Consider the following 26753-nt stretch of genomic DNA (forward strand, 5'->3'; position numbering starts at 1 on the left):
CCCCCCCCCCCCCCCCCCCCCCCCGGCTGTGCACCAGGACATCTGCTTCTGCCTCCGAACCCCTGCTTCCCCAGCTGATGATGGGGGGTGAGGCCCCCTCCCCCTTCAGGCCCCCCACCCCGGACTGGTTCCCAGCAGTCCCCCACAGTCCACAGTGCCAGGAGGGTGGGTGGGGCACCCATGAGTCTGTCTCCCCACCAAACCTTGAGCCCCCGCAGCAGGACCGGGTCAGCCCGCTGTCTCTGAGCCTACGACCTCGTCCTCCATCACAGCAGCCTGTTGTCCCAGGGGCTCTGGGCCTGGCACCCTGGTCCCCAGCGCCACGACCTTCTTCAACACCTTTCCAGCTCTGCTGCAGACAGTGGTGTTTGAACCCGCTCGGGGATCCAGTATGTGGAGGGGCCCGTGTCCCCCTACAGACGGCCAATGGCCTCATCCACTGGCAGATTCATCTGGAAGGCTCTGGTCATCACACAGCCAGGTGTCTGTGCATCCACCCGTGAGACCCCCGTGGGGTCCCAGCGCAGACCAGGAACTGGCCGCAGATGGTCTCACCCTCCTGGCCAGATCCCCCAACTCCCACCCGTCTCCCGCCCCGCCAAGCCCCGTGCCACCTACGTGTCGTCAGACTCGATGGCCTCGCCCCGCGCGGCCCCGCCCTGGATGGACTCCATGGCCGTGGAGTAGAGCGCCTTCTGGCCCAGCGGCCGCTTCTCGTCCGCGCTGCTCTGGGCACCCTCGGCCTGCCGCTCGCGCTCCTGCTGGTCGATGTTGTGCACGCCCAGGAGTAGACTATAGTCCATGATCTTGAAGCTCTCTAGCACCTGCCGGAGGGGGGTCAGGAGGTCACGCTCCCCATCCCCTTCCCACATCCGGCTCCGTGTGGTCCCAAGCTGCGTCTGGGTCTGTGCCCGCCCCGTCCCACAGCCACATGAGGGCCTGTCCTGACCCCCGTTTCATGCGTGGTGAGGAGACCAAGGGGGCCGGGGCTGGGCCATGCCCAGGGCAGAGGGCACCTGGCAGACCACCTCTCAGAGTCGGGACTGGGCATTTCCTTCCTCCTGTCAGAGCTCCAGCCTGCCCGGAGACAGCTGGGGAGCCCGGGACCCCTCCTGGCCCCAAGGGCCCTGACACCTGGACACAGGGAAGCAGGTCCGGAGAGGTCTGGGGGGTCGTCTGGGGAGATTGGGCACGGTTTTCAAACAGGCCTGGGGGCCAGCGGTGATGGGCCGAGGGCCAGGGACGCCACAGAAGGCTCTGGAAGGCCCGGGATGCCCCCATCTCTAGAGCAGCAGGCACGATGCCCCCAGGCTGCAGGGGTGGAGGAGACCACAAGGACCCGCCGACAGGTGCTCACGCGGCGGCGGCTCATCCAGCGTCCCCGTGTCCCGGAGGGAACCAGGGAGTCTCGGAGGCTGAGGGCCCGCTCCCGCGCCCCCACCCCCTGCACAGGCGAGCCCCATGGCCTCACCAGGCAGTCCCGCTGCAGCGTCTTGACGAGCGCGGAGAAGGTGTCGGCGTCGAGCAGCAGCCCCTCAGGCATGTCCTGGATGAAGTCCAGGTCCTTGTAGGTGGGAATGGTTTTCTCCTTCTCCTTCTTGCTGGCCCGCCGCTTGTACGTGGAGCCCTTGAGGTCAAACTTGAGGTGCATCTTGACGACCCGCGGCAGGATGTTGTTCATGACCACCACGCGGATGTTCTTGCCACCTGACTGCACGCAGTACAGCCCGTAGAACTTGGGCAGCAGCGTCCTCGGGTTCTGGTTGAGGTTCTGGGGACGGGGGAGGGGCAGGGTCTGAGGAGAGCTGCGGTGGCCAGGGAGTCGCCCCCAGGAAGCCCGCCCTGACCACCTGGGCCCCGGGCCAGCCCCTCCCTCAGCCCTCCCAGCATCTAGACGTGTGCCGGGATCTGTGTGTCCCCCAGACGAGAGGCTCCAGGAGGGCCCCCGGCTGAGGTGCCAGGGCCAGGCCAGCTGTCCCACTTGCCCGCCCTGGGGTGACAGGGGGGCCCGGCCTCTGGGCGCCATCCAGGGCAAGGATCGGCAAACTCCGGGGGGAAGGCCAAGTCCAAACACAGACTCGTTCTCCCGCTGCCGGCCGCAAGCTAACGGCTTTGTGTTATAAACCACTGGGGGCGAAGAACAGAAAACTAGTGTCTTGGGAGGTGAGGTTTCCGTGAAGCTCACATTTCAGTGTCAGTAAGTGAAGGTCACGGGCGCCGGGCCACCCCAGTCTGCTCCCTTGAGGCCCTCGAGGGCCCTCCCGATGCAGCAGCGGGCGGAGCTGGGATGGGAGAGGCTGATTGGCTCTTTACGGGAAGCCTGCCAACCCCCGACCTAGGGGAGCCAGGGGCCCACCCCAGCGTCTTGTGCCCCAGATGAGACCCCCAGGCGCAGATGGCGCACAGTCCACGCAGAGCTGCCCGGGAAGGCCCAGCAGGGCAGGTGGGCACTCAGGCGGAGCCCACCCGTGCCAGCAGCAGGACCCTGGCTCCCGCACCCACCTCCACCGGGGGGTCTGTGGAGCCCTTCCAACTTGTGAGTCACATGGGGAACGGGACGTGCCCCAGCAGCTGGGCCTTTGTGACACGCCAGCTGGTGGCCCGGCCCCCCTCCCCCACGCCTGAGTCACCAGCTCCACGAGCCCCACGAGACAAGATTTCTGGCATCCGTGACTCAGGGCTGCTGGCGGGGGGGGGGGGGCCTGGGGAGCGAGGGAGGAGCGTGTGCCCAGCCCCCAGCCCCCCGCACCCCACCTGGCTCTAGGGAAGACCCCGCGGGCCTGGATGGCCATTCCTGCCTGCCATGTCCGGGGGGGCTGCGTGAGGGGGTCCTGAGGGCGAGGCTCAGTGGCCCAGCAAGGCTTCCCGACCGGAGGAGGAGGGTGGGCGTTCCCCGGGGACTGCTGGCCCCGCATGCCAGAGTGCGGCGGGGGAAGGGCGGCTCACCATATAGTAGCCGGGTAGCAGCTTCTGCAGGAACTCGGCCTCCTTGTGCATCACTGTCTTGATGATGAACTCGTCGTCGCTGGTGACGTAGAACAAGGAGCCGCTGGCACCAGGGTTGGACAGCTCGATCAGTGGCTCATTGCACAGCGAGTACTGGGGGGGGCAGGGAGTAGGCAGGTGGGTCGCTGACACCCCACGGGCCCAGCGGCTAGTGGACAACTCTGGAACAGGTCCCTGTGTCAGCCTCCTTTTACAGATGAAGAAATAGGCTCAGAGAGGGAGACTGATGTGCCGGAGGCCACACAGCACAGATTCGAACCCCAGGCTGACTGGCAGCCTGGGTGCTGATCTCCTAGGGCCCAGTCCCTCTCCTGTGAGCAACAGACTCCCGGGTATGTTGGGGGACTGACACATCTGGCCAACACTCCCTCCCCAACCTCCCCCACAGCTGGGTGAGGCCATAGCCGTCGACTCAGGCTCAGGAGGGGCTTCAGGGAAGGCCCCCTAAGTGGGGGACTAGAGCTGGTGCACCTCGGGTTTGTGCCCTTCCCTCCATCCCATCTATTTCCATCTGGAATGCTGATGTGAGAGCTGGAACCCCAGTTGCCATGCTGGCTCAGAAGGTGACCTTGAGTACGGAGGCCACACACCAGAACAGCAGAGAAAAGAGGAACCTGTGTCTCGGAGCGCAGCCCTCTGGCACCTGGCACCCCTACCTCTCTTCCCACGGACATCTGCTTCACCTCCGGGTTTGCTGCCCAGCAGCCCCACACATCCTCCCCATTGGCAGGACATTCTTGGACACAGGGATTTCTAAGGATTCTGATCACGGAGGGTCCCCAGCACCCGGGACAGTGTCCAGCCCAGCTGGAAGGCTAGGTCCTACAGGCTGCTCTCCCTGGGCCTTCCCAGCAAGTGAGTCCATGAAGAGTTTTTCAGGACTAAGGTTTCTGTGGTGTGTTTCTATCCCTTGAGCCCCCCCCCCAAGGCCTGAGTACCACCGGTGTACAGCACGGAAGAGGCCACAGCATGTCCCCTATTGGGTGGAGGGTGCCAGCCTGCCACAGTCACTGCTTGGTGAAGTGTAACATGGGGGCTGGCAGATGGCAGGGAGGGGGAGGACACAGCTGAGAAGCAGGGATGCCCCCTCTCCCAGGGGGGCCTCAAGTCCTGCCCACCCACAGCCACAAGCCACCAATACCCACGGAATCACAGAAGCCCACACCCAGGCTGCCCGTGCTCTCCCTCCTCACCTCCCACCTGCTCCTAGGACGGCAGCGAGGGGTGGGCAGGGACCCCACGGGGGCTGGTGTCCATGGCCTCTGGAGCCCACAGCTACCCCAAAGGCACTGCAGCCGACCCCAGCTAGCAGGAGAGGGGAAGTGCGGAGAGAAACGAGTGGTGGAAGGGGATTGTGCACTTTGTACAGAAGTCTAGGAGCAGAGAATGTTCTAGAACCACGTGGCTAAGAGCAGCTGCCCTCAGGGAGTGTCCCTGGTCCATGCATGGGGTCAGGCCTCACACGGCCCAGGTGGCCGGGGTGACACACATGGACCTTCCAGCCAGGTCACCAACCGCCAGGGTGGGCTCGCAGGCAGATGACCCCAGATGTGCCCCCTTCTCCCTCAGAGCCCAGGGGGGCACCTGGGGCCCAAGGTTGACTGACTACCCATGCCCCCTCCCCCGACCCCCCCGCCTTCCCCAGCTAAAGCTAACATGGGACAGCACAGGGCTCTCACAAACAGGGACAGTGGGCACGCCCCCACGAAACTCAGGACCCATGGCGGCGGTGGCCCCAGAAGTCTCTAGAGCCAAGGCAGTGCCCGTGGCCCTGGGGGCCCCTCGGGAAGACACAGGAACCCCGAGGGGGCAAAGCTGACAGGCAGGGACGATCCAGCCGCGTCCGAGCTCCCCAGCCCTACCATGGGAGGGCCTCTCGGTTCCACGGGGCCTCATCACTCCATCACAGCAGCAGGGCAGGTCTTAAAGAGGACAGAGGACATCTGCTGAGCACCCACTCGAGGCCAAGACAGGACCTCGGCTGCCTCTGTGTGTCCACTCTGGGGCCAGCACCCGCCAGCTGGTGTCTGCACGCCGCTAACGGGCCCCGGGCCATCCCGTCGCTGGCACGACTAATGCCGTGGACCTTTGCTCTGCCCCTGAGACCCCAAATCTAGGGTCGCTTCCACTCTAGAACCATCAGGCTGTTCTCCCTCCGATAAGGTTGCAGGACCACAGGCAAGGTCCGAGGGGGAAGCCATGGAGCCTGCCACGGACGCTGTGGTCCGAGGACTGGACCTTGACCTTGGCAAGGGACAGCTGGACAGCTAGAGAACCCCTGGCTGGAATGAGGGCTGGTCCCCCACGGTCACGGCTGAGGGCACAGGTTCCCGTGGACCAAGAACCCAGTGGGAGCACGCAGCCGAGGACGTCCTAGCACACAGGGAAACAAGTCACCGCCGGTGAGAATCAGCAAGACCACGGCCCCAGGGACGGCAGATGGTGGGGGCACCGGGCGGAGCAGACCAGGCAGCTAAGGCCCTGCTCCCGTGCAGGGGCAGAGGCTTCCAGAAGACAGTCGCCGAACAACGGAAGTGCAGACTGATCCCCGTCTACACACGCCCTGTAACTTCCAGGAGCCCCACTCGTGCGTTGTGAGATCAAAGGGTAGGGCCTAGGTTTCCATTTTTCTAATCTAAGAGACTGAAACCACACCAGAACCGGGGGCACACGCTGAGCTGGTCCCCACGACCTACCTCCCCTCAAAGGGAGGCAGGACCTGTGATGTGGCCGGGGTGACAGGACAGTCCTGTCGCTCATGCTCTGAGGAACAGGCCCCGGTCAGTGGGCGAGGAACAGGGTCCCCCAAGATGTGGGCTTGGAAGCTGACCATCCCCCAGGCTGGTCCCTCTGAGTCTCCGGCCCCAGCCTAGCCTCCACCACCACGCTGGGCAAAGGACCCGGCAGAGCTGCACCCAAATTCCCGACCCACGGAAACCACGAGGTAACAGACACACGTGTCTCTTGGAACTTGTGGCACGGCAGTAGCGGGCTGACCATGGCTCTCACCAAGTAATCGTCAGGTCGGATCCCGAAGAGCTCCCGGAAATAGCGGAAGGCAACAGGGGCGTAGGTCTTGAACCTGAAGTCCTGGAAGTGGTGGGCGGGGGTGAGGTTGCTGCCTTCGCTGTGGGGCAAGAAGGGAGGCTGGTGAGGAACAGGGACGCTGTGGGCACCTCTCCCACTGCCAGGGCCCAGGGCGGCGCCTGAGGCCTCCCCTAGTGTGCAACCCAGCAACCAGCACAGAGCTCCCCTGGGGCCAAAGGGCATGGCCAGTCTGCGGCAGCATCCCGGTATCCACTCCCTCCCGTGCTAAGTCCACTGCCGGCCTCTTGTGACTGCTCAGCCAATGCCATGGGCGGGGCAGAAACAACACATGTCATTTCCAGGTCCTGCCCCAGAGGTCCTGTGCTCCCAGTCTCCTTTCCCTCCTGTGGGTGGAGTGCAGGTGTGATGGCAGGATCCCAGGCAGACACCTGGCAACACTGGCTGGAAAAGCTGCACGTGAGAATGGAAGAGCCCCTAGAGGGGACAGGGGACCCCAACACCAGGGAGCCGCCTCAGACCCCTGCACCGCCCGGCAGTGTTCTTCATGTGAGAGAAAAAGAAACTTTACGTTTTCTTTTCCTGTTTTCTTAAAATTGCTGTTACACTGCATCTCTCTGATTCAGCAGAGAGCTTAGAGCATGACTGATACGGGGTCTGACCTCCAAGCCAAGAAGACGGCAGGAGAGGCCCGAGCTCTTCCCCGCAGAGAAGGAAGCGCAGAGAGCAGCAGGGCTGCTGAGCACCCGACAGTCGCTCCCCGGCACGGGGCCAGGGCCTACCTGGGGAAGAAGATGCTCTCCACGACGTAGAAGTCCTGCATGAGCACGTCGCGCTCCGGCTTGGAGCTCAGGTTGCCCACGGTATAGCCGATGCCCAGCTGGATGGCTCCCTTCAGGGTGGACGAGGTGGTCTGCGGGAAAACCTCACTGCATCAAGACCCACGGCCCCCAGGGTGACAGACCCCAGGGCAGGAGATCAGGGCCCCTGCCCAGTACGTGTCACAGACGCGCTGACCTCTGGGCTGTCCCTGAGCTCACACGACCACACAGCAAGGAGGTGGCCTGGTTGAGACTACAATACCACCTCATGCGGCCCCAAGGCCTGTTTCCCATCAAGGTTCTAGAAGGTTCCAACTTCTCAAAACTGTTCCAACTCAGCTGGGGTCTACTGTCAGGATTTTCTTGGGGGGGGGGCACATAAGTGTACACGATGACACCCAGACTTCATGTCTGCAACCCGGGTTCCTTATACCCACTCTCCCGGTGATTAGCATCGTTGCGCTGGGCCAGCAACACTGCTGCTCTGTGCCTCAGTTTCCCCACCCACAGTTGGGTGTGGAGATGGCGGTACAGGCCATCCGGGGCTGCTGGCGTTATGTGGCCTAGGCGCCTGGGCTGAAGTCGGCCCGGACTTGGGAAGGAGGGGAAGGGAGCAACAGGTCATGGGGACAGGGTGTGAATCTGGGCTCCTGGAAATCTTCTGGAACTGACTGTGGTGACAGCTGGACACACTGAGAACACGCTAGAAACCATCAAACTTCATGCTGCCCTCATGACCTCTCGGCCGGCTGCTCCGTTAGGAGTGCTCCCCGGGCCCCGCCTGGCCTGGCCTCACACGAGCTTCCCATCAGCTCAGCCTCGCTTTCCGGGGGAAGGAAGAACTACATTTCCCCCTTCCCCAGACAAGCCGGGAGGCCCAGAGGGGCCGGGGGCTCGGACAGGGCTGCCGGCGACGCCTGTGATATCCGTGACAGGCAGCAAGGACCTCACCGGGACCAGGGGCCTGCGTGGAGGGGCCTGTTCTGAGAGCATCTGCCTCCAGCCGGACCCGGACACGGGCACGGAGCATCCCTGACCCTGTGTGGGGTCCCCGGGACGGCTGGGAGTCCCCCCCAACCAGCTGAGGGCAGAGGGGAACCTTCTTATAGGTGGTTTCACCAGAGGCATCCACACCCCGATGACCCAGCTTCTTCCCGTGGCCAGGACCCGGCTGTCCAGTCATCAGTGGGGCCTGGGGAAGAGGAAGCAGGAAATCAGCAAAGGAGGCGCCACCAGGCCAGTGTACCCTGGAAATCCTGACCAGACGGGCTGAGTCAGTGTCCTCACCAGGCATGTGGTGCAGAGGCTGCTGTGGGCGGGCTGTCACCAGCAGGGGCCACACCGCCCAACCCTGCACATCCAGAAGGGCCCACACCCAGACCGGCAACTTCCAGCTCCTCGAGAAAAGCAGGAAGATCGGCAACCCCAGCCCTTCCGCGTGCATGGGGGCAGCAGCCTGGCTTCAGGGGCTCCCGGCACTGCTGGCTCTGGGCCGGGTCAATCCTGACGGCCCCACCCCTCAGGGCAGCCTTCCCCATCCCAACAACCACAGATGTCCCCAGACATCACAGTGTCCCCTAGGGCTGAGACCCCTGGGCTGGAATGACTGTGAATTGCGGGGAGAGGTCCCACTGGCCTGGGCCTTCTACACGGGGACAGCCATGGCAGGCATGACGAGGCTGTGTGTGAGCGACTCCCCAGAGAGGGGTGGCAGGGGCCCAGGCTCAAGGCCCGGGCTGGCCAGCAGAGGGAGCTGGTGCCCCTCCAGTCCAGAGGCTGGACTGTCACAGACGTTGACATCCCCCCTGCACCTGCCGCCATCCACGGGGCCCATGCTGCCTGTCCGGCCTCCAGCTGACAGTGCTCAGACCCGCCCGACCCACACAGCCCCCACACAGCCCGGCTGCCCCACGCCAGGGTCTGGGCAGCCCCACTAATGCCCCCTCCCCCACCTTCACCCCTCAGCTCCACCGCCTGTGTTCCGCACACCGGCCACCAGGGGGTGGGCTCTCCTCAGCGATGGGAAGGCGCACACCCTCACCGGCTCCCCACTGCCCTGTAGCGGCTCCCTCCAGGAAAGACCTCCCCACAAGGACCCCACGTGCCAGGTGCTATCTAGGGGACATGGAGGGCTAGGGCCCCGGCGTGCCACACCTGGGCGGCTCCAGGAACGCGGGACTCAGACACGCTCCCACAGGCTCCTTTCAGCACCAGGGACAGTGCTGACCCCCACCCACGCTACCCCCGAGCGAGGGCAGCCCAGGGCACACACTTGTCCCGCTTCCTTCCTACCTCTCCGCCCCGGGTCTCCTGTCCCTCTGTCCCTGGCTGTCTGGGCCAGGTCCCACCCGCTCCCCTCCCTGAAACTCAAGATGCCGGCCGGACTGAGGGAGGGGCCCAGGGAGGCCCAGTGAACTGCCCAGAGCCACAGCACACTCACCTCCGTGGGGGCCACCTTCTTCTGGGCCAAGCCTGCGGGAGAGAAGGGAGGGGCTTCAGCCCGGAGAAGGGGCAGCCTGCCCTGCCTTCGCTGCACGCAGGTGCCCACGGCCTCGCTCTGCTCCCCGCGCCCCTACAGAGGGACGTGTGGACGCAAGGCGGGAAGTGGGCACCGACCCCGAAGACATCAGGTCCCCAGCGGCAAGCGACTGGCTGAACCGACACACTGCTGTCTACACCGCGGGTGGGAGCTCCGCACTCAGGCCGCGGGGATATCAGGTAACCCATGGGGTCAGTTCCTGCCCACACAGTCCCGGGGCAGAGCTGCTCGCCACGGGAGAGGCTCACAGTGAGGGTGCGGGCACGTTTGTCTCTCCGGACCCTTCCCTCCCATCCCGGCCCCCCACGAGGCCCCCCACTGACCTCTCTGAGCCTTAGTGTCCTCGCTGGGCATGCGGGCTTCTGCTGAGGACTATCTGTTCAAGGAGTGCGGATGGCCGCTCCCCACAGATAACGGGCTTTGTGCGGGGCGGGGGGGGCAAGGGTTCCCAGGGGGTCTGGTGTCCTCACGAGAGGGAGGCAGAGGGTGGGGGTCCCAGGGACCGGCAGACCCCACGCAGCCGGCAGGGAGGATGTGGGGGGGGCGTGGGCCTGGAGGAGGTAGGAGCCGGGTCTCCCTGGAACCCCGGGGCGGGGGGGGGGGGGGGGACCAGCCCTGCCCGCGCCAGGGTTTCAGCCTGTGAGACCATTTGAGGCTGCGACCTCTAGGGTGTGCTAGTCAGCGTGTGTGGTTCCAGACCCAGCTGTGCTGATCTGTCACAGCTGGAACAGACGCTTGTAACACTCGGGGTCTACCATGGGTCAGGCTGGCAGGAAGGTAGGGGGCAACCAGGACAGACACCCTCAAGGGCTCCCAGTCAGAGAGGGGACGGGAGAAGGGCCTAGACGGCGGAGCGAGAGCCAGGAGGATGACTTGGGAGGAGGGGTCAGGTCGCCAAGGGAGGATTTGGGCCTTTCCGCCAGGAAGGCGGGAGCCCTGGAGGGCTGTGGCCAGAGAAGGGAAGGACCTGCCTCAACTGCTCGCGGGCGCCCTCTGGTGGCCGCTGCGGGGAAGATGGACAGGGCGGGGTTGGGGGCGGAGGGCAAAGGCAGAAGCGGGGAACCAGGGTGGAGGGAAGGTTCTGGCGGTTCTGGTCCGGGTGGGAGACGATGGGCTGGGCCAGGTGGAGGCAGAAGAGAGAGGGGTGGGCAGATTCCGGCAGGCGGGAAGCTAGGGCGGACGGGCTCTGCTCACTGGAGGCAAAGTGAAGAAACCAGCGAGCCCAGAACCCCACGGCTCTGAAGCGATGAACAGGGCAGGGCGGCCTCAGTGAGACGAGCGTAGAGACGGGAGCAGGTGTGGGGACGGTCAGGTGCCCGCGGCTGAGCTGTGTGAGACCTCCGGGACCAGCCCGACCCCCAAGTCCAGAGCTCAGGGCAGGGCCAGGCTGGACACAAGGCGGGGCGTCATCCCGCCAGTAGGGGGTGGACGAGGCTGGCAGGGAGTGGAGCCGGTGGGGAGGGACGAGGCCTGAGGACCCCGCGTGGACACTGGGTGAGGCACCCAGGGGCAGGTCTCAGCCCAGCACAGGAGGGGCCCACTCCACTTCTAACACCAGGTCGGGCCAGAGGCTGGGGACAGGGGAGTGACTGCTGATGGGAACGGGGTTTCCTTTGGGGGATGAGAATGTTCTAGAATCAGTGTGGTCAGCTGCACCTCATTGTGAATACACTAAAAACTAAACTGTAAGCTTAAAAGTATGAATTATGGTTTATGAATGATACTTATGGAAAAAATGAACCCAAGAGGACCCTCAACCTGGGGTAAGCCTGGGGCAGGCAGGGTGGGGGACGGGTGTCCTCTTTCAGCCATAACTACCACTGCCCTGGGCCTCACCCAGATGCCGGCGATGGTCCAGAGGAACAGGCTGGGTGGGTGACTGGCCGATGCCAGGGTCACGGTCCCAGGGGCCACCAGGGGCCACCCTAGCCAGAGGTCGAAGCCGACAGACCAAGGCTGGTCACTTGCCCAAGGTCCCAAGCGCCCATCCGCAGGCCAGTGTGGGTGTGGGACTTCCCAGCCTGGGCGCCCTGGACTCAGGAATGAACCTGGGCCCATCCTGAGGCTTGGCCAAAGACAAGCAGGCCGCGGAAGGTGCTAGAAAGTGGACTTGTTATTTGTTGGTTTTACATCTAGGGTGTGGGGGGAGGAGGAAGAGAGAAGGAATGAGGCCAGAGGTAGAGCACGCAGAACATTCTGGACATGGCTTGGGGGCCCCTGCAGTCCCCTCCCCTTCCTGGCCAGCCTGGGGCCTCTGAGCCCTGGAGCCCACCCAACCGTGCCCACCTGTGACCTCTGCGGCCCCCAGCCCTTGACCCTGGGGCTCTCTGCCCTGGCAGTCCAGGCCCCCCCCAAACGACTCCACCTGCCCCTGAGTTCTCCCAGCTTGTTGGGGCGGCCTGGCGACTCCCCTGCACGTCCAGGCCACACCATGAAGTCCTGCCTGGGTTGGCCTCACCTGGGGATGCCTCAGGGTCACCTGCTTCATACCCAGGGGCCCCACGACGGCCACACTCCTCCTGCCCGATCCACATTCTGGCAAGGGAGAGACGCGCCCTCCCACCTGGGGTGTCCAGGACCCACACCAGCAGGGACCATGGCAAGGCTACACGCCGGCCTAGGGTCGGGGTGGGGGTCCGTGTGCCCCACCACAGCCTGATGCCTGCAAGCACCCCCGCTGCTCCCTCCAACACCCCCGAGCCCTCGAGGGTTTTGTGCACCTTCAGAGGTCTGCTCTGGGCAGGTGGGCTGGGGAAGCCCCGTGGCCCAGCCCCGTGCTCCCACCAGCCAGGCCAGGCACGGCAGACAACGTCGAGCTCCTCCCAGCCCGAGACAAGACCCATTCTCTTCCGAATGAGCCACCCCATTTTGAGGAAATTAAGTTTTAAAAATAGCCTGGGGAGGGAGAGAGTGCCAGGCTGGGCCAAGACCTGCCCCAGGACATGGCTTCCCAGCCACCGGGTGGAAGGCAGGAGGCGGCCAGGGCCCAGAGAGTTCGGGGTGAGGGGGTGACCCCCTGCTTCCCCCACTCCCTAACCCCTGAGCTAGCCCCTGCGGGGCCCACCACTGTGCGACGTCAGCAAGTCCCTCCACCTCTCTGAGCAGCTTTCCTCTGGTCTCTTCTGTGCCCCCGTGGGTAAGCAAGGGTAGGGCTCCCAAGCTGGGCCCCCTCTCCCTAGCCCACCATCCCTCGCCACCGTCAGATCACTGCCCTACCCTGCAGACCGTGTCCTGTCCTTCCGGGCAAAAATGACACCAACCCCCGGCAGGAGGCCTCCTCTCTCAGGGCTTGGCCTGCCCTGAGCAGGTACCTACTAATGTTTGTTGACTGACTGACAGATGGATGGACAGACAGACACCCTTTCCTCTCCCCTGGTCTCCAGTCCAGCCCTTGCCCCCAGGCCATCTTCCCTGCACTGGCCACAAGAGGGCACCCGTGAGCACCCGAGTCAGGTCCCTCCCTCGCTTGCCCACAACCCTCTAGGGCTCCCACCACCCTGGGGCAAAACACCAAGTCCTCCCTGGGGTCCCCAAGCCCTGTGTGACCTGTCTCATCTCTTCCCCTGCCCTCCACTCCTCCCTCTCCCCAACTCTACTCCAGCCATACAGGCCTCCTCACCCTTCCTCTGACATGCCTGTGTCCTACCCCAGGGCCTTTGCACAGTTTGCCCCTCCCCCAAACACCACTCCCAAGACACTTGTAGGGTTTGCTAACTTGCTTCATCCAAGACCTGGCTCAAATGTTACCCCCCCTTCGAGCTGTCCCCCAACCACTTCGCCCAAAACAGCCCCTCTGAGGTCACTCTCCTCACCTCCCTGGCCTTCTCTGTCTCCCAGACACACAGCAGCACCCAGTACCTCTGTGTTATGTACCTCCCACCAAAGGGAGACCTGGTCTGCTCAGTCACCCCCAACACACACCTTCAGAGCTCTCTGAGCGCAGTCTCTGCCGGACACGGGCAGCAGGTGGGCAGGCATGAGGTCTAGCGGCTCCATGCAGGGGCTGTGCCCCTCCTGCCCAGGAAGGGTGCCGGCTCTGCATGACTCAGAGCCACCGAGAGAGCACAAGGACAAGGCAGGCAGGGCCAGCAGCCCCGAGAAGCCACGAAGTGGTGCTGAGGCCCAGCCACACACACGTAGCTGATCAGCTGGAACCATCGGGCTGCCTGGGGCCTCCCGTGGCACAGGCCTCCAGAGCAGGGCCCCGCAGGGAGGGTGTGGGGAGGCTGGGAACCCTGGGGGGCAGTGCCAACCCTCAGCCCTGGGCAGCCTCGGCCCACCAGGATGCTCATGAGTCACACTTGCAAATCCTCTCTCTGAACAGGAAGAAAGGCTCCCGGGGCCAGGTGAGGACGGCCGGTTCTCTGCAGCCACAAGAGACTCTGTGCCCCGGAAGGAACTGTGGGGCGCAGGGAAGGCCGGTGGCCTCCGATTCTGCCCTCTACAAGCCTGGAGCCCCCGGCGCCCAGAGACTGGAGACCCCGCGTGGAGAGGCAGGCCGCCCCCAGCTGAGGGCTGGGACCAGGGTGCGGGAGCCTCCTGGGTCCCAGGCGGCCTGCTGACCACGGCTGCGTGACCGAGTCCGGGAGTGGCTGGCCCAGGGACATGATCCCAAGCAGACTCGCAGCCGTCTTCTCCGGCACTGAGCTCTGGGCGGTCTGTGGTGCGGCCACGGCTGACGGATGCAGGCATCCCACTGACACGCGGAGAGCGTTTCTAGAAGGGATATGGGGATCTACTGCCAAGGGCTTCTTTGGGGACGGAAAAAAGAAATAGAACTTGAACTCCTCCATCCAACTTCGATGCCTTACATTCAAAAAAGCTTTAAATATATTCAAACGCTAGACTGTTGCATCTTACAAATAATGAGGTGCTCCCCCACCCCCCGTGCTGTCCCGGGACGGACCCCGAGCCCACAACACTCAGGGTGGGAATCAGACGCAGACGGTCACACCGGGTGTGAGTCCACGCGTGACACGCCCAGACCAGGCTCCTCCACGGACGGGAAGGGCGGGCTGGGGGACAGGAATGGGCTGATGGGGACGGGGTCCTCTTGGGTGACGGAATGTTCTGGAACTAGACAGTAGTGACGGCACAACATAGCAAATGCAGCAGCACCCACGGAATCGTGTCCTTTAAGAGGGTGAATTTATTTATTTTGGAGAAAAAGAGAACAAGAGTGTGCATGAGCTGTGGGAGGGGAGACCCTCCTGTGGAGACCCTCAAGGGGACCCCCGCTGACTGTGGAGCCCCACGTGGGGCTCGATCCCACGTCCCTGAGATCTTGACCTGAGCCAAATCAGGAGTCGGATGCTCAACCGACTGAGCCACCCGGGAGCCCCGGGAGAGTGAGTTTTACGGTTATGTGACCGCATCTCAGAAATGAGTCCCTTCAGTTGCAAAACCACCGCCCCGTGAACGATGTGCGCCAACCGGAACGTTCTCCGGACCCCAACCCTCTGGCAGGCAGTGCTGCAAGCGAGCGCCAAGCGGCCCAGGTCACGCCGTCCCCCGCACAGAGGCCAGCGGGGCCAGACGCCACCTGACGTCGCGATCTTACTCTGCGGCCATCATCCTAGAGGCCGCGAAACGGGGGTTTGAAGACACTCACCCGGGTCGAAAGTGAAAAGCCCTACGATCCCAGCTCAGAATCCAGAAAGCCTTCGGCAAAATGCAACCCGAGTTTCACGTACGAAAACGATTAGAAACTAGAAAACAGAAACGGGCGGATGAGGGAGAAGAGCCGCTTTACTTGAAAACATAGAATAAAGTGAAAACCCACGACAAAAACGCAACGTTCGCGGCAAGGGGAGGGGTGCGGCCAGGAGCTGCCGCTCCATGGGGATGCCGGCCAGCACGGTAGGACAAGGAAAGAGAGACGGGACGGAGATCCTTCTAGAAAGTCCAGGGGAACCGAAGGGCCAACCGTCGGCACAAACCCCAGCAGAGCAGGCCGCGGCACGAGTGCCGGGGGGGCGGCGTTTGGGAGTTCCTGCCCTTTGCAGCCACCCCTGCTCTTCACGCGGCCTCTCCCTGGTTTCACGCTCGGGTGAATTTTCATCTGCCCAATGTTGATGGCCCTTCCCCAGGAACACACGTCCCCCAGGGGCACCGAATCCCCTGAGCGGGGAGGGGTGTGGGGGTCCGGGTGCACGGAGGGAGGTAAGGGGGTGCATCACGTAAACACAGCACAATGCCGACGCTAGGCTCCGGGCGGTTTGCAGTGGGTGCCCCCCGCCCCCCGCCCGTTCTTTCAGCTTCTCTAAACAGCTGGAAATTTTCCTCACGCAGTCTTTTCCCCCAGGTTAAAACACTATTTTCTTTTTTTTAAAGATTTTATTTATTTATTTATTTATTTATTTGACAGACGAAGATCACAAGCAGGCAGAGAGGCAGGCAGAGAGAGAGGAGGAAGCAGGCTCCCTGCTGAGCAGAGAGCCCGATGTGGGGCTCGATCCCAGGACCCTGAGACCATGACCTGAGCCGAAGGCAGAGGCTTAACCCACGGAGCCACCCAGGCGCCCCTCTTTTCCCCCCAGGTTAAAGGTGAATTTTGACCTGTGCGGCCAGGTGTTTTCAAACTTAGGAGAAACGCGTTTCTTGAGTTTCTGCCTGAGGAATGTGGGTGAACATGTGGGCAACAGCGGCCGACACGGAACTGGGAGGTGCGAGGCGCTGTCACGGGATCCCTGCATTCACCGGGCACAGCCGCCTCAGGGCCTTTGTGCTGACCGTGCCCTCTGCCCGGAAGGCGCTATCCTATCCCTCCATCTCCCTGCCGCTGGCTGCTGTCCTCCGTCACTCAGGTCTCAGCTGAGTACGGCCTCCTGGAGGGGCTGTTCCCTCCCACCCCTCACCCCCTCCCACCCTCTGCCACACCTGTCTTTCTTATTCCTGACACGGGTCACTGTCTGAAGCTGGCTGCTATCCTGCCTTGCTCTTTACCAAGTAGGCAGAGACCAGGACCGTCTTGCTGACGCTACTTCCCCACATCCGGACCCAATCCTGGCACATGGTCCGAGCGCAGCAACCACAGGTCGCGTGGAGCTGGGCGGGGGACAGTGGGATGGAGAGGTGGGCATGCATTTGGGAAAGACCCCAGCGGGGTGACAGCCAGGACGAGGAGATCCCCGGCTCAAGAGGGGAGGACTGGGGAAGACACAAAGCCCGAGGCCGGGTCAGGCGCACAGTGGGCCCTTCACCAGGGCAGGGGCTGCGGAGGAGGGACACCCAGAAGTGACCAGATGCCCATGGCAGGGCACACACGCCGGATGGTGCATGGAGGTGGCAAGTGCAGAAAACAGTGTCCTGCATGTGGGATGTCCCCGATCCACGTCTCTGTCAAGGACTGGACACACCGTGGGGAAACGCGGCTCCCCAGCTCCCCCGTGCCCAGCGCATGAGGGAAACCCATCCCGGCTCTGAGCCCCCAGCCCTAGGAGAACAGCGGCCGCATGGGGCCTTGCAGCCATATGGGGCCTCGCAGCGGCGGGACTAGGCAACAGCCGAGAGCTTCGTGAGAGAGAGCAGACTCAGACCAAGGCTTTGGGACTTGCAGAGCTGTTCTCTTCCTCTCGCATGGTCTTCCCCTCCCACGGGTTTGCATTTTCACTCTGAGCCCCCGGGGAACAGTGAACGGTGTCGGGAAGGAATTAGAAATTTTCCCTAATAACCAGCTTCCCAAAGAATATTCTGTTCGTTCCCGTCCTCCCTCACTAGCTCATTGCGAACTGAGAACCCCTCCTGCTGGCCGGGCCCTGCCGCGGGGACAAAGCGCTACGGAGGGTCTGTCTGCTGAGTAACAGATTCCAGCACCGGGAAAAGCATAGCATCCTGTAAAAGTCACCAGCAGGTTAAACAGATTGGCCAGTATCTCCTGTGAAGGACCAGAGGGGGTCCAGCAGAGGCAGGGACAGTGACCGGGGAGGGGGAGTGACATAAAGGCGGCTCTCACCCAGGGCAGTCCTGCCCCATCTGGGGACGTCCATGGTTGTCACACTAGGGGGGCTCCTGGCATGGAGGGCGTGGGGCCCAGAATGCCACTCAGCCCCCAGTGTACTCGGGACGCCCCCCCCCCAGAATGACCCAGCCCTGTGTCCGCAGTGCCGGGGACGGACTCCGGAGCCACTGCGGGGGGGATGGGGGGCAGGGATGACGCGGGGGTCGGTAGTCCCTAGGTAATAAAACATGTCACGATACAAACGTATCCAAGCGTACTAGCCTGTCTACTTCGGCTTTTGTCTGCAGCCCCCCATGGCGGAGCGACAGCGTGTACACATTCCCAGGGCTGGGCTGCTGCCCCAAAAGCCGCACCCCCAACCTCTCACCCTCCCGGGAGGCAGCGCTCCCTGGCCTACTGTCCAGCTGGGGGGACTGAGGCTCAGAGGGCTGGGCCCATTCAAGGCGGCAGAGCCTGCACCCGAGGCCCTGCAGACCCTCTCTACCGGCAAGGGCTGGCCCCCAGGTTGGCTCAAGGCCACCCGAGCTGACCTGTCCTCATGAGCGACCAGAAACTTCCTCGCAAAGCCCTCCTGTGGCTCTCCCTGACCCTCAGGGACCAGCTGCGGCTCCCGACTGTGCTCCCAAGCACACCGCCCGGGGAAAATTTGTAATTCCTTCCTGACACTGTTCACTGTCCCCTGCAGCCATCAGGTCACCGTGTGACCCCCCCCCTCACCCTGTGTACTGGACCCAGCAGGAGAGCTCCGCACCACTCTCCCTTGCACCCTGCCCCAGGCACAGACACTCCGGGCTGTGCGCTCCCCGAGCCGGCACCACCTTCAGCCAACCGGTGGCAGCAGCCGTCACTCTGTCAGTGTCACCGAGACTCCGAGGTCCGGAGGACGGGCCACTCCCCCCCACACCCATCTCCCTCAGTGACTCCCCTACCGGCTCCCTTGCACAAAGCCAACCTCAGTGTGCACCGCAGAGTAAGAAACCCTGGAGGGCTTCGAGGAGGAGGCGGAGGGCAAGCACCGCTGGGAGCCTCAGGGGAGAGCAGGGGGAACGGAGCTCTCACGTGCTCCCCGAGCTGGACGCCTGATGAGGGGCTGGGGGCCCAGCAAGGCCATGAGCTTCCTACCAGGCCTGTCCTGGGCAACGCCTCCCATCACTTTTCTCAGAGGGGAGGCTGAGGCTCAGAGGAAGCGGGTTACGCTGTTTTCTGTTGGGACGGCGGCCCCGCCCTGCTGGAAGAACAAAGGTGTGTGTGGAGAGAACCGTTTTTTTAAAATTTTATGTATTCATTTGAGACAAAGATTTATTGAGAGTAAAAGCGAGAAAGCATGAGCAGGGGGAGGGGCAAAGGAAGAGGGAGAGAGAGAAGCAGGATCCCCACAGAGCAGAGCCGGATGCCGTAGGGACTTCATCCCAGGAGCTGAGAGCAGGACCTGAGCCCAAGGCAGACACTTAACTGACTGAGCCACCCAGGCTCAGATTTTATTTGAGAGAGTGGAAGGGATATCTGTTGAGATAACTCAGGCCAGCCAACTGTGCCCTGCAGACCAAACCCACCGTCTGTTTTATAAATAAAGTTTTATTGACACGCGGCCACGCCCACTCACGCGGGAATATCTACAGCAGCTTCTGCACAAGGACGACAGAACCGAACCCTTAGAAGTGAAACCATCTGGCCCTTTGCAGAAAGCCTGCGAGCCCTGACCTAAGACGCGTGGTGAGCTTCAAGTCTGGCTACGCCTGGGGGCCTGAGGACTGTCCCCGCACCTATCCGTGCTGCTGTCCTCCCAGGCGGGCGCCTGCCTGTCCCCTGTCAAGTCCCCAGGCAGGGCCTGCAGGTCAGGAGCCTGAGGCCTGGGTCCCCACCCATCCCTGGAGCCGGTGGCACCCTGCCGAGGCATAGGGGCGGGGCTCCTCAAGGGGACACGGGGCAGCCGACCTGGACATGCCACCGCAGACCTCCACCGGAAGCGGGGCCTGTGGATGAGCAGATCTGAGCACCGAGGGCAGGAGCGCCCCTGGCGCGAGCCCCGCCCCCAGGAGGTGCCCGACGGAAGAGCACGCGCTGTCTCAGGACCAACGTGTGAGGTTTCTTGGCCCAGTTTTCTTCCCAGATATATTTTTACTCCCCGGAAGCCAGGGCTGGGCTGCAACACTGCACTTGAATTCTAAAATGCCAGGAGCCAGTGAGGCAAGCCAGGACTGCTCAGATAGAAGCCCCTCGGCCTGGGTCTTGTCACCTGTGCAGGTGTCTGCTGGGCGGGCTCTAGGCGGACGGTGGGGACCTGGGCATTCTTCTGACCTGGCAATAATTTCCCAGCATGGGCCAGTCTCCCCAGCACGGTGGGTCTAGGCTTCCAGAATCCTAGGGGGCCAGATCTGTTTTACACGGAGGCTGGGCGGGGCAGGGCCAGGATGTGGACACAAGCCAAGCTAGAACCAGGCCCCCGGTGCCCGCCAGGCTCCGGGATTACCACAGGAGCCCCCGCACCTCGAGGGTCGCTCTGCATCAGGCATGCACTGACAGCTCAACTCGAGCTCTGGCTCGTGCCTGCGGGGAGAGGGCCACACCGGCCCCGCTCTGCAGCTGAGAGAGGGAGGCTCTGAAGCCAAGTGAGCTGCCCATGGTGGGGGGGGAGCAGCCTCCATGTCGGGCTCCAGTGGGCCCGGGCCCCTGGCATCCACGTGTTTCTGCAGCAGCCATGGGTGTCAACAACAGGGTATGGTAGAAGCGAGAGCGTGTGAGTCCCAACACGGGTCAGACACTGCCGCGTCCCCTTGTTCTTGGACTGTGCACCAGGGGACATGTGGCCACACTGCTCTGGAGACAGGTAAGTAGCCTGGGAAACCGAGGCCACCTGCCACCTGCAACATGAGGGAGCAGCTCAGGAGCGGCTCCTCCAGCCCCGGTCGAGCCTTCAGATGAAGCAGGAGGCTTGTCTGCAGCCTGATTAGAGACCCCGCACTGGAGGCCCCTGGCTCTGGACACACAGACACCGTGATCGGAGACCCCGCACTGGAGCTCCCCAGCTCGGCCACCCTCGGCTCCGGACACACAGACACCATGATCGGAGACCCTATTCTGGAGCCCCCTAGCTCGGCCACCCCTGGCTCCGGACACACAGATGCCGTGATCTGAGACCCCACACTAGAGCCCCCCAGCTCCAGACACACAGACACCATGATTGGAAACCCCGCACCAGTGCCCTCCAGCTCGGCCACCCCCCGCTCCGGACACAGAGACGCCGTGATCAGAGACTCTGCACCGGAGCCCCCAGCTCGGCCACCCCCGGCTCTGGACACACAGACACCATGATCAGAGACCCCACACCAGAGCCCCCCGGTTCCAGACACACAGATGCTGTGAGATACTAAATGTGTCTAAAGCCACTGCATTTTGGGGTAATTTGTTTCAGAGCAATTACTACCTGATAAACTTGGGGTTTCCCCATGGCTCCTGAGTACAGATGAGGACAGTGGGTTGGGGGATGTCTACACGGAAGCCCTCCTTGCCCTCCCCTCCACGTTTCCTCCCCTTACTGCACTCCTGCCACATGGCTTCCTCACGGTTTCTCACATGCACCAGGCACAGCCCTGCCCCAGGGCCTTTGCACACACTTCTCTCGTTGGGGTGCTCTTCCCCATCTCAGCATTCAGGTCCAGATCAAAAGTGTCCTCCTCAGACAGATCCTCCCCACACGCCTGGCTGAAGCTGGCTCCCTGAGCCAATCTCCATTCCCATGGTAACTCCTACCCCGGGTCAGTTCAAGTCTTCTCTTTATTCCTTTGGACCTGCAGTGGCTGCTCTCTTAGAGGCCAGGCGCCTCCTGATGCAAGAGTCACAACTTGCTTCCCTGCTACGGCTCAGGCAGGCCTGTGCCCAGCACGGTGCTGGGCCACCAGCACCTGTTCCCTTCTCCCCGGTGCTGACGCTGGGCGTCACAAGGTCTGGGCCCAGGGCACTAAGGGCTCGGCTTAGGAGGCAAATGGGGGAGCAGGTGCCTTTGGGCACAGCCTGCTTTGTGTCTCTGAGCACTGAGCCACCAAATGGGATGCTCCTGTCACCTCCAGCAACCGGCTAGGAAGTAGTAGGGACGTGGACATGGTAACGAAGAGTTCAGCCCAGTCTGGTCCCCCTGTGGTTCATCAAACCCTCCCTACGGCCACGTGAGGTTGGCACTATGGCTGCCTACATTTAACAGAAGTGGAAGCCGGGGCTCCAAGAGGCCAGCCAGGTCACTGGCCTGAGTTTATCCAGGAAACAGTGGGACTGGATGAATGTGATTCCGGGCAATCAGGCTCCCACCTGAGCCCCAAGCACATGGAGGGAAGGAGATGGGGAAAGACCCGCCATACTAGAGCCAGCAGAGCCTCCCAGGCAGAAGGAAGAGCCAGTGTAAAAGCCCTGGGGCAGGACCATGCCTGCTGAGTTGGGGAATCAGTACAGAGGCCCATGGGCTTGGAGCAGAGTAAGGAGAGATGAGGACAGGAATGGGACAGGCCTTGCTGCCACTGTCACTGCAAGGACCCACGTGTAGCTGGTTACGACAAGGGTCTGTCTCCAGCCCTTCCCAGACTGGGGGCTTCCTGGAGGCAAGCCTGGGATCCACCTTGGCCGGTGCTCCGACTGGAGGCCAGGCCGGGGCTGGAGTCCGATCTGGTTCCTGAATGAGTATCCGCGCCACCCACATGGCTCAGGAGACCGGGACAGGGTAGGGACCCTCGCCCACCCAGCGCCGGCCTCTTCCTGTGCTCCTTCTGGGCTCCACTGGCGATGGGCTTCCCTCCAGGCCGGGCAGACAGTAAGCGTGCAATAACGAGCTGACGGGCAAGCAGAATGAGTGACCAGCCCGTGCACGGCGGAATATTATACGGGGTTTAAAGGAACACGGTGGCTGTGAGCTAAGCCCACGGGGACCGAGAGCCAAGCCAAGCCGAAACCGAGTCAGACACAAAACCGACTGAGCACCCCGGGCACCCCTCACGTTTCCCTGTTTTAAAACCGACCGTGAAGCCGCAGTCACTGAGATGGTGGGGTCCTGTGTAAAGCCAGACAGAGACGTCAGGAACTGGTCCCGAATACGTCCGTGAGAACCCAGAAGTCAGCGTGCACGTCACAGTCCACAGATTTCCGCGGGGATGCCGAGACCACCCCCTGGGGAAAGGACAGCCCGAGCCAGCGGCGCGGGCACAGCTGGAGTCCCACGCACGGAGGATGAAGCCGGACCCCAGATGCAGAAGTGGCTCAGAACCCAGCGGAATCTAAACCGGGGCAACACACACAGCCCTGAAGCTCTCAGGAGAGAAAAGGGCAAAGTCTGTGGCGCGGGGCCGGGCCATGGTTTCTTGCACGTGACAAGTGAAGCACAAGCCACTGAGGGAAAATAGCCAGACTTCCTCAAAATTTGAAACGTTTGTACTTTGGGGTGCCTGGCCGGCTCAGCGGGTGGAGCCGTGACTCTTGATCTCAGGGTCATGAATTCAAGTCCCACGCCTGTGGCTCAGTGGGTTAAATAAAGCCTCTGCCTTCGGCTCAGGTCATGATCCCAGGGATCTGGGATCGAGCCCTGTATCGGGATCTCTGCTCGGCGGGGAACCTGCTTCCCCCTCTCCCTGCTTTTCTGCCTAGTTGTGATTTCACTCTCCGCCAAATAAATAAATAAAATCTTAAAAAAAAATTACAAAAAAAAAAAGATACCAACCTACTAAATGGTACCCTATTAAAAAATAATAAAAAAAATAAAAATAACTAAATAAAATATATTTTAAAAAAATGTTTGCACTTCAAAGGACACCACCAAGGAAATGAAGAGACAACCTACAGCATGGTACAGAATATTTGCAAATCAGAGATCTAGGAAGGGAAAAGTATCTAGAATACATAAAGAACACTTACAATTCAATGAAAAGAAAAATGGCCCAAATGAAAAATGAGCAAAGGGTCAGAACAGACACGTCTCCACAGAAGATGTACAAACAGCCAACAAGCCCACGAGGAGCTCCACATCACTGATCGTCAGGGAAACACAGATCAAAACCGGAGTGCGAGCACTTGACGCCCTCCAGGACAGCTAGAGTCAAACACAGAGGCACACGCAGTGTCTAGGACGGAGGGGGTCAGAGCCCTCACGCACAGCTGGTGGGAATGGAAAGCGGGCAGCCGCTGCAGAAAAGTCTGGCGGTGGGCGCCTGGGTGGCTCAGTGGGTTAAGCCTCTGCCTTCGGCTCGGGTCATGGTCTCAGGGTCCTGGGATCGAGCCCCGCATCGGGCTCTCTGCTCAGCAGGGAGCCTGCTTCCCTTCCTCTCTCTCTCTGCCTGCCTCTCTGCCTGCTTGTGATCTAAAAAAAAAAAAAAAAAAAAAAAAAAGTCTGGCGGTTCTTGAAACGGTTAAACGTAGAGTTTCCACACGACCCAGCACGTCCACGACAACATCTGTCCACACAGAAACCTGCCCATGCGCATTCGTGGCCACACTATCCACAAGAGACAAAACGTGGAAACAACCCAGTGTCCGTCAGCAGATGGATACACAAAACACATGCCACCCGTGTTACCCAATGCCACTAGGCCACAAGGGGACCGAGGCACCCACACGCACTACCACATGGACGGACCCTGAGCAAACGTTGGCCAGTGGGGGAAGGGCAGGGTGAGGGCCTTCTAAGGGGGAGAGAACACAGGCAGAGGTCCTGTGGGAAAAGGATGGGATGATTTTAAGGAAAAGCAAAGAAAGGATTTGGTGTGGCTGGAGGGGACCTGGGGGTGCCGAGGCTGGAGGCAGGGGGCAGTCTCGGGGGGCAGAGCCCTGACCAGCATCCCACCCTTCTTCCCCCATACTGAGATCTGTCCTGCTCCCCCACTGCAGTCTCGCTGCACAAAGCAAGTGCATTTCCAGAGGGGTAAACAGGAAGCCTTGCAAAGGATGGGGGGAGGGGTGGCCATTAATCCAGAACTCAGCGCTTAGGCCAGCAGACAGTTTTCCAAAGCCACAGCATTCAAGAAAAAGGGAATGAAGATTCCAGAACTTTGACCACCCTTGCCACAAACATGGTTACGCACACGTCTGGGCCAGGCATAGGCCTCCCACCAAAGTCCAGGGCCTGAAGCTTGAGGGCATCAGGTGGCTTCCCAAAGGGGCAGGCGGAGGGCCGGCGCTGCAGGGAGTGGAGCAGGGCTGAGGCTCGCTCCCGAGGGCTCGGGAAGGCAGAAGGCAGAAGGGCTCAGGGCGTGGGGCCGGGGCAGGCAGCTGGGAGTACGGCAGCCTGGGAGAAGGTCTCATCTAATAGGGGCCCTGGGAGACCAGAGGCCTGCATGTTGGAGGGTGACCCTGGACTGAATCCTAGCAAGGGAACAGGCCAACTTTGGATTAACCGATAAAACGTGAATCCTGCCCGTGGACCTAATCATGGCTAAACTTCTTCTTTTTTTTTTTTTTTTAAGATTTTTATTTATTTATTTGACAGACAGAGAACACAAGTAGGCAGAGAGGCAGGCAGAGAGAGACGGAGAAGCAGGCTCCCTGCTGAGCAGAGAGCCCGATGTGGGGCTCGATCCCAGGACCCTGGGATCATGACCTGAGCCGAAAGCAGAGGCTTTAACCCACTGAGCCACCCAGGCGCCCCAGGGCTAAACTTCTTAAACTTGACCCTCACACTCAGCGAAGAGGATACCCTTGCTGACAGGATACAGAGCTGCTCCTTCTTCACAGATCCAGCACCCGCAAATTCATCACTGGCCACGTGCCACCCCAAATCGATACTCGTGAGCCTTGCACTGTCCCCCACAGACACACGCAGGGGAGTGAAGATTCTGCCACCTCACACCTGGGTGTCTGGCCGACGCCGCTCTGCCTTCAGGTTTCACCTCCTGTACCACACACGAGGGCCCTCTCCACGGCCTACTAAGGGAGGTGTTTTATTTTATTTTTTTTTTTTTAAAGATTTTATTTATTTATTTGACAGACAGAAATTACAAGTAGGCAGAGAGGCAGGCAGAGAGAGAGGAGGAAGCAGACTCCCTGCTGAGCAGAGAGCCCGATGCGGGGCTCGATCCCAGGACCCTGAGATCATGACCTGAGCCGAAGGCAGCGGCTTAACCCACTGAGCCACCCAGGTGCCCCAAGGGAGGTGTTTTAAATTTTTGTGCTTTTGGGGCTCCCGGGTGGCTCAGTGGGTTAAGCATCTGGCTTTAGCTCAGGTCATGATCTGGAGGTCCTGGGATCGAGCCCCACATTAGGCTCTCTGCTCAGCAGGGAGCCTGCTTCCTCCCCCCCCCACCACCTACTTGTTATCTCTCTGTCAAACAAACAAACAAAATAAATAAAATAAAAAATAAAAAATCTCAAAAATAAATAAATAAATAACTTTTTGTGCTTTCTGCTGGTGGATTTTTGCTGTTTAATGCCCAGCGCTGCAGTGGTCGCCCAGAAGACCATGCGTGACGTGCCTTAGACAAGCTTCCACCTGCCACGAGCTCAGTGCCAGTGAATCAACAATGTGCAGTTTACTAAACAGAAACACACACACACACACACACACACACACACACACAGCACAAGGTTCCATGTTGAAAATGTCATGACCACAGGTTCACGGGGACCTAACCCTGGGTTCCCGCAGGAGTCCTGCTTCAGCATTCGCGAATTCCGTGTTAGCGGCCACGTCACAGGACAGAAGTGCCGGAAGGATGGGAACTGGCTACATGGATGGGTGAGGACAGGGGGGCCTTACGTCCGCAGCTGATGACCCGCGGCATCTCTCTCACTCACACTCACACACACACACGCACACACACACGATAAAATGCCCTCACACACACACACGTGCGCGCACACACACACACACACACGATAACATGCCCTCAGTAAAAAGATAACAGAACACCGTGAAGCGTCAGCAGCTGGTGCGGCCTCGTGCTGCTGTATGACTGCACCTTTTCTACGGCCTTGACATGTTTGAAAATGAGATGTTAAAAAAGAAAAGGTAGGTATGAACCCAGAAAACCACCTGGAATGATGGTTCTCTGCTCCTAGAGACAGAGGGGGCGAGATAGAAACCTTCCCTTCCTCCTGACCACAGGTCTGATTGTTGCTTTCTCAAAGGAAACATGTTATTACTTGTAGTTACAGACTTGCCGGCTGCAAGAACCAGGCAGCTGAGTGGGACAGAACAGAAAGTCCAGAAATAGACCAGCCACGTGCAGCAAGCTGGTATGTGATAAGGGGCATCTCAAATCAGGGAGGAAAGTAGATTATCCAGAAAGCGGAGTTGGGACAACCCTGAGCCACCTGGAAAAACGTGGAACAGTGAACTCTCTTAACACCTTGTGTGAGGACAAATTCCAAATATAGCAAGACTTTAAAGGCCTTTTTTTTTTTTTAAAGTGAA

The 26753-nt window shown here is 61.2% G+C and overlaps 1 protein-coding gene across 3 annotated transcripts in view; it reads right to left on the reverse strand.

The window, feature by feature from the left end:
• The window catches only part of PIP5K1C (phosphatidylinositol-4-phosphate 5-kinase type 1 gamma), a 48058-nt gene that overhangs the window by 15129 nt on the left and 6176 nt on the right, over positions 1–26753 (reverse strand). For all 3 annotated transcript variants that reach the window (XM_032883554.1, XM_032883556.1, XM_032883555.1), the window contains exons 2-8: positions 9313–9344; positions 7972–8064; positions 6834–6964; positions 6016–6133; positions 2947–3099; positions 1472–1771; positions 619–824 (exon numbers count right to left, since the gene is read on the reverse strand). In XM_032883554.1, the coding sequence (XP_032739445.1) occupies positions 619–824; positions 1472–1771; positions 2947–3099; positions 6016–6133; positions 6834–6964; positions 7972–8064; positions 9313–9344 (1033 nt within the window). The remainder of the gene's footprint in view (positions 1–618; positions 825–1471; positions 1772–2946; positions 3100–6015; positions 6134–6833; positions 6965–7971; positions 8065–9312; positions 9345–26753) is intronic.

Source organism: Lontra canadensis, unplaced genomic scaffold, assembly GCF_010015895.1.
Source record: "Lontra canadensis isolate GAN:19392208 unplaced genomic scaffold, GSC_riverotter_1.0 scaffold88, whole genome shotgun sequence".
Classification (NCBI taxonomy): Eukaryota; Metazoa; Chordata; class Mammalia; order Carnivora; family Mustelidae; genus Lontra; species Lontra canadensis.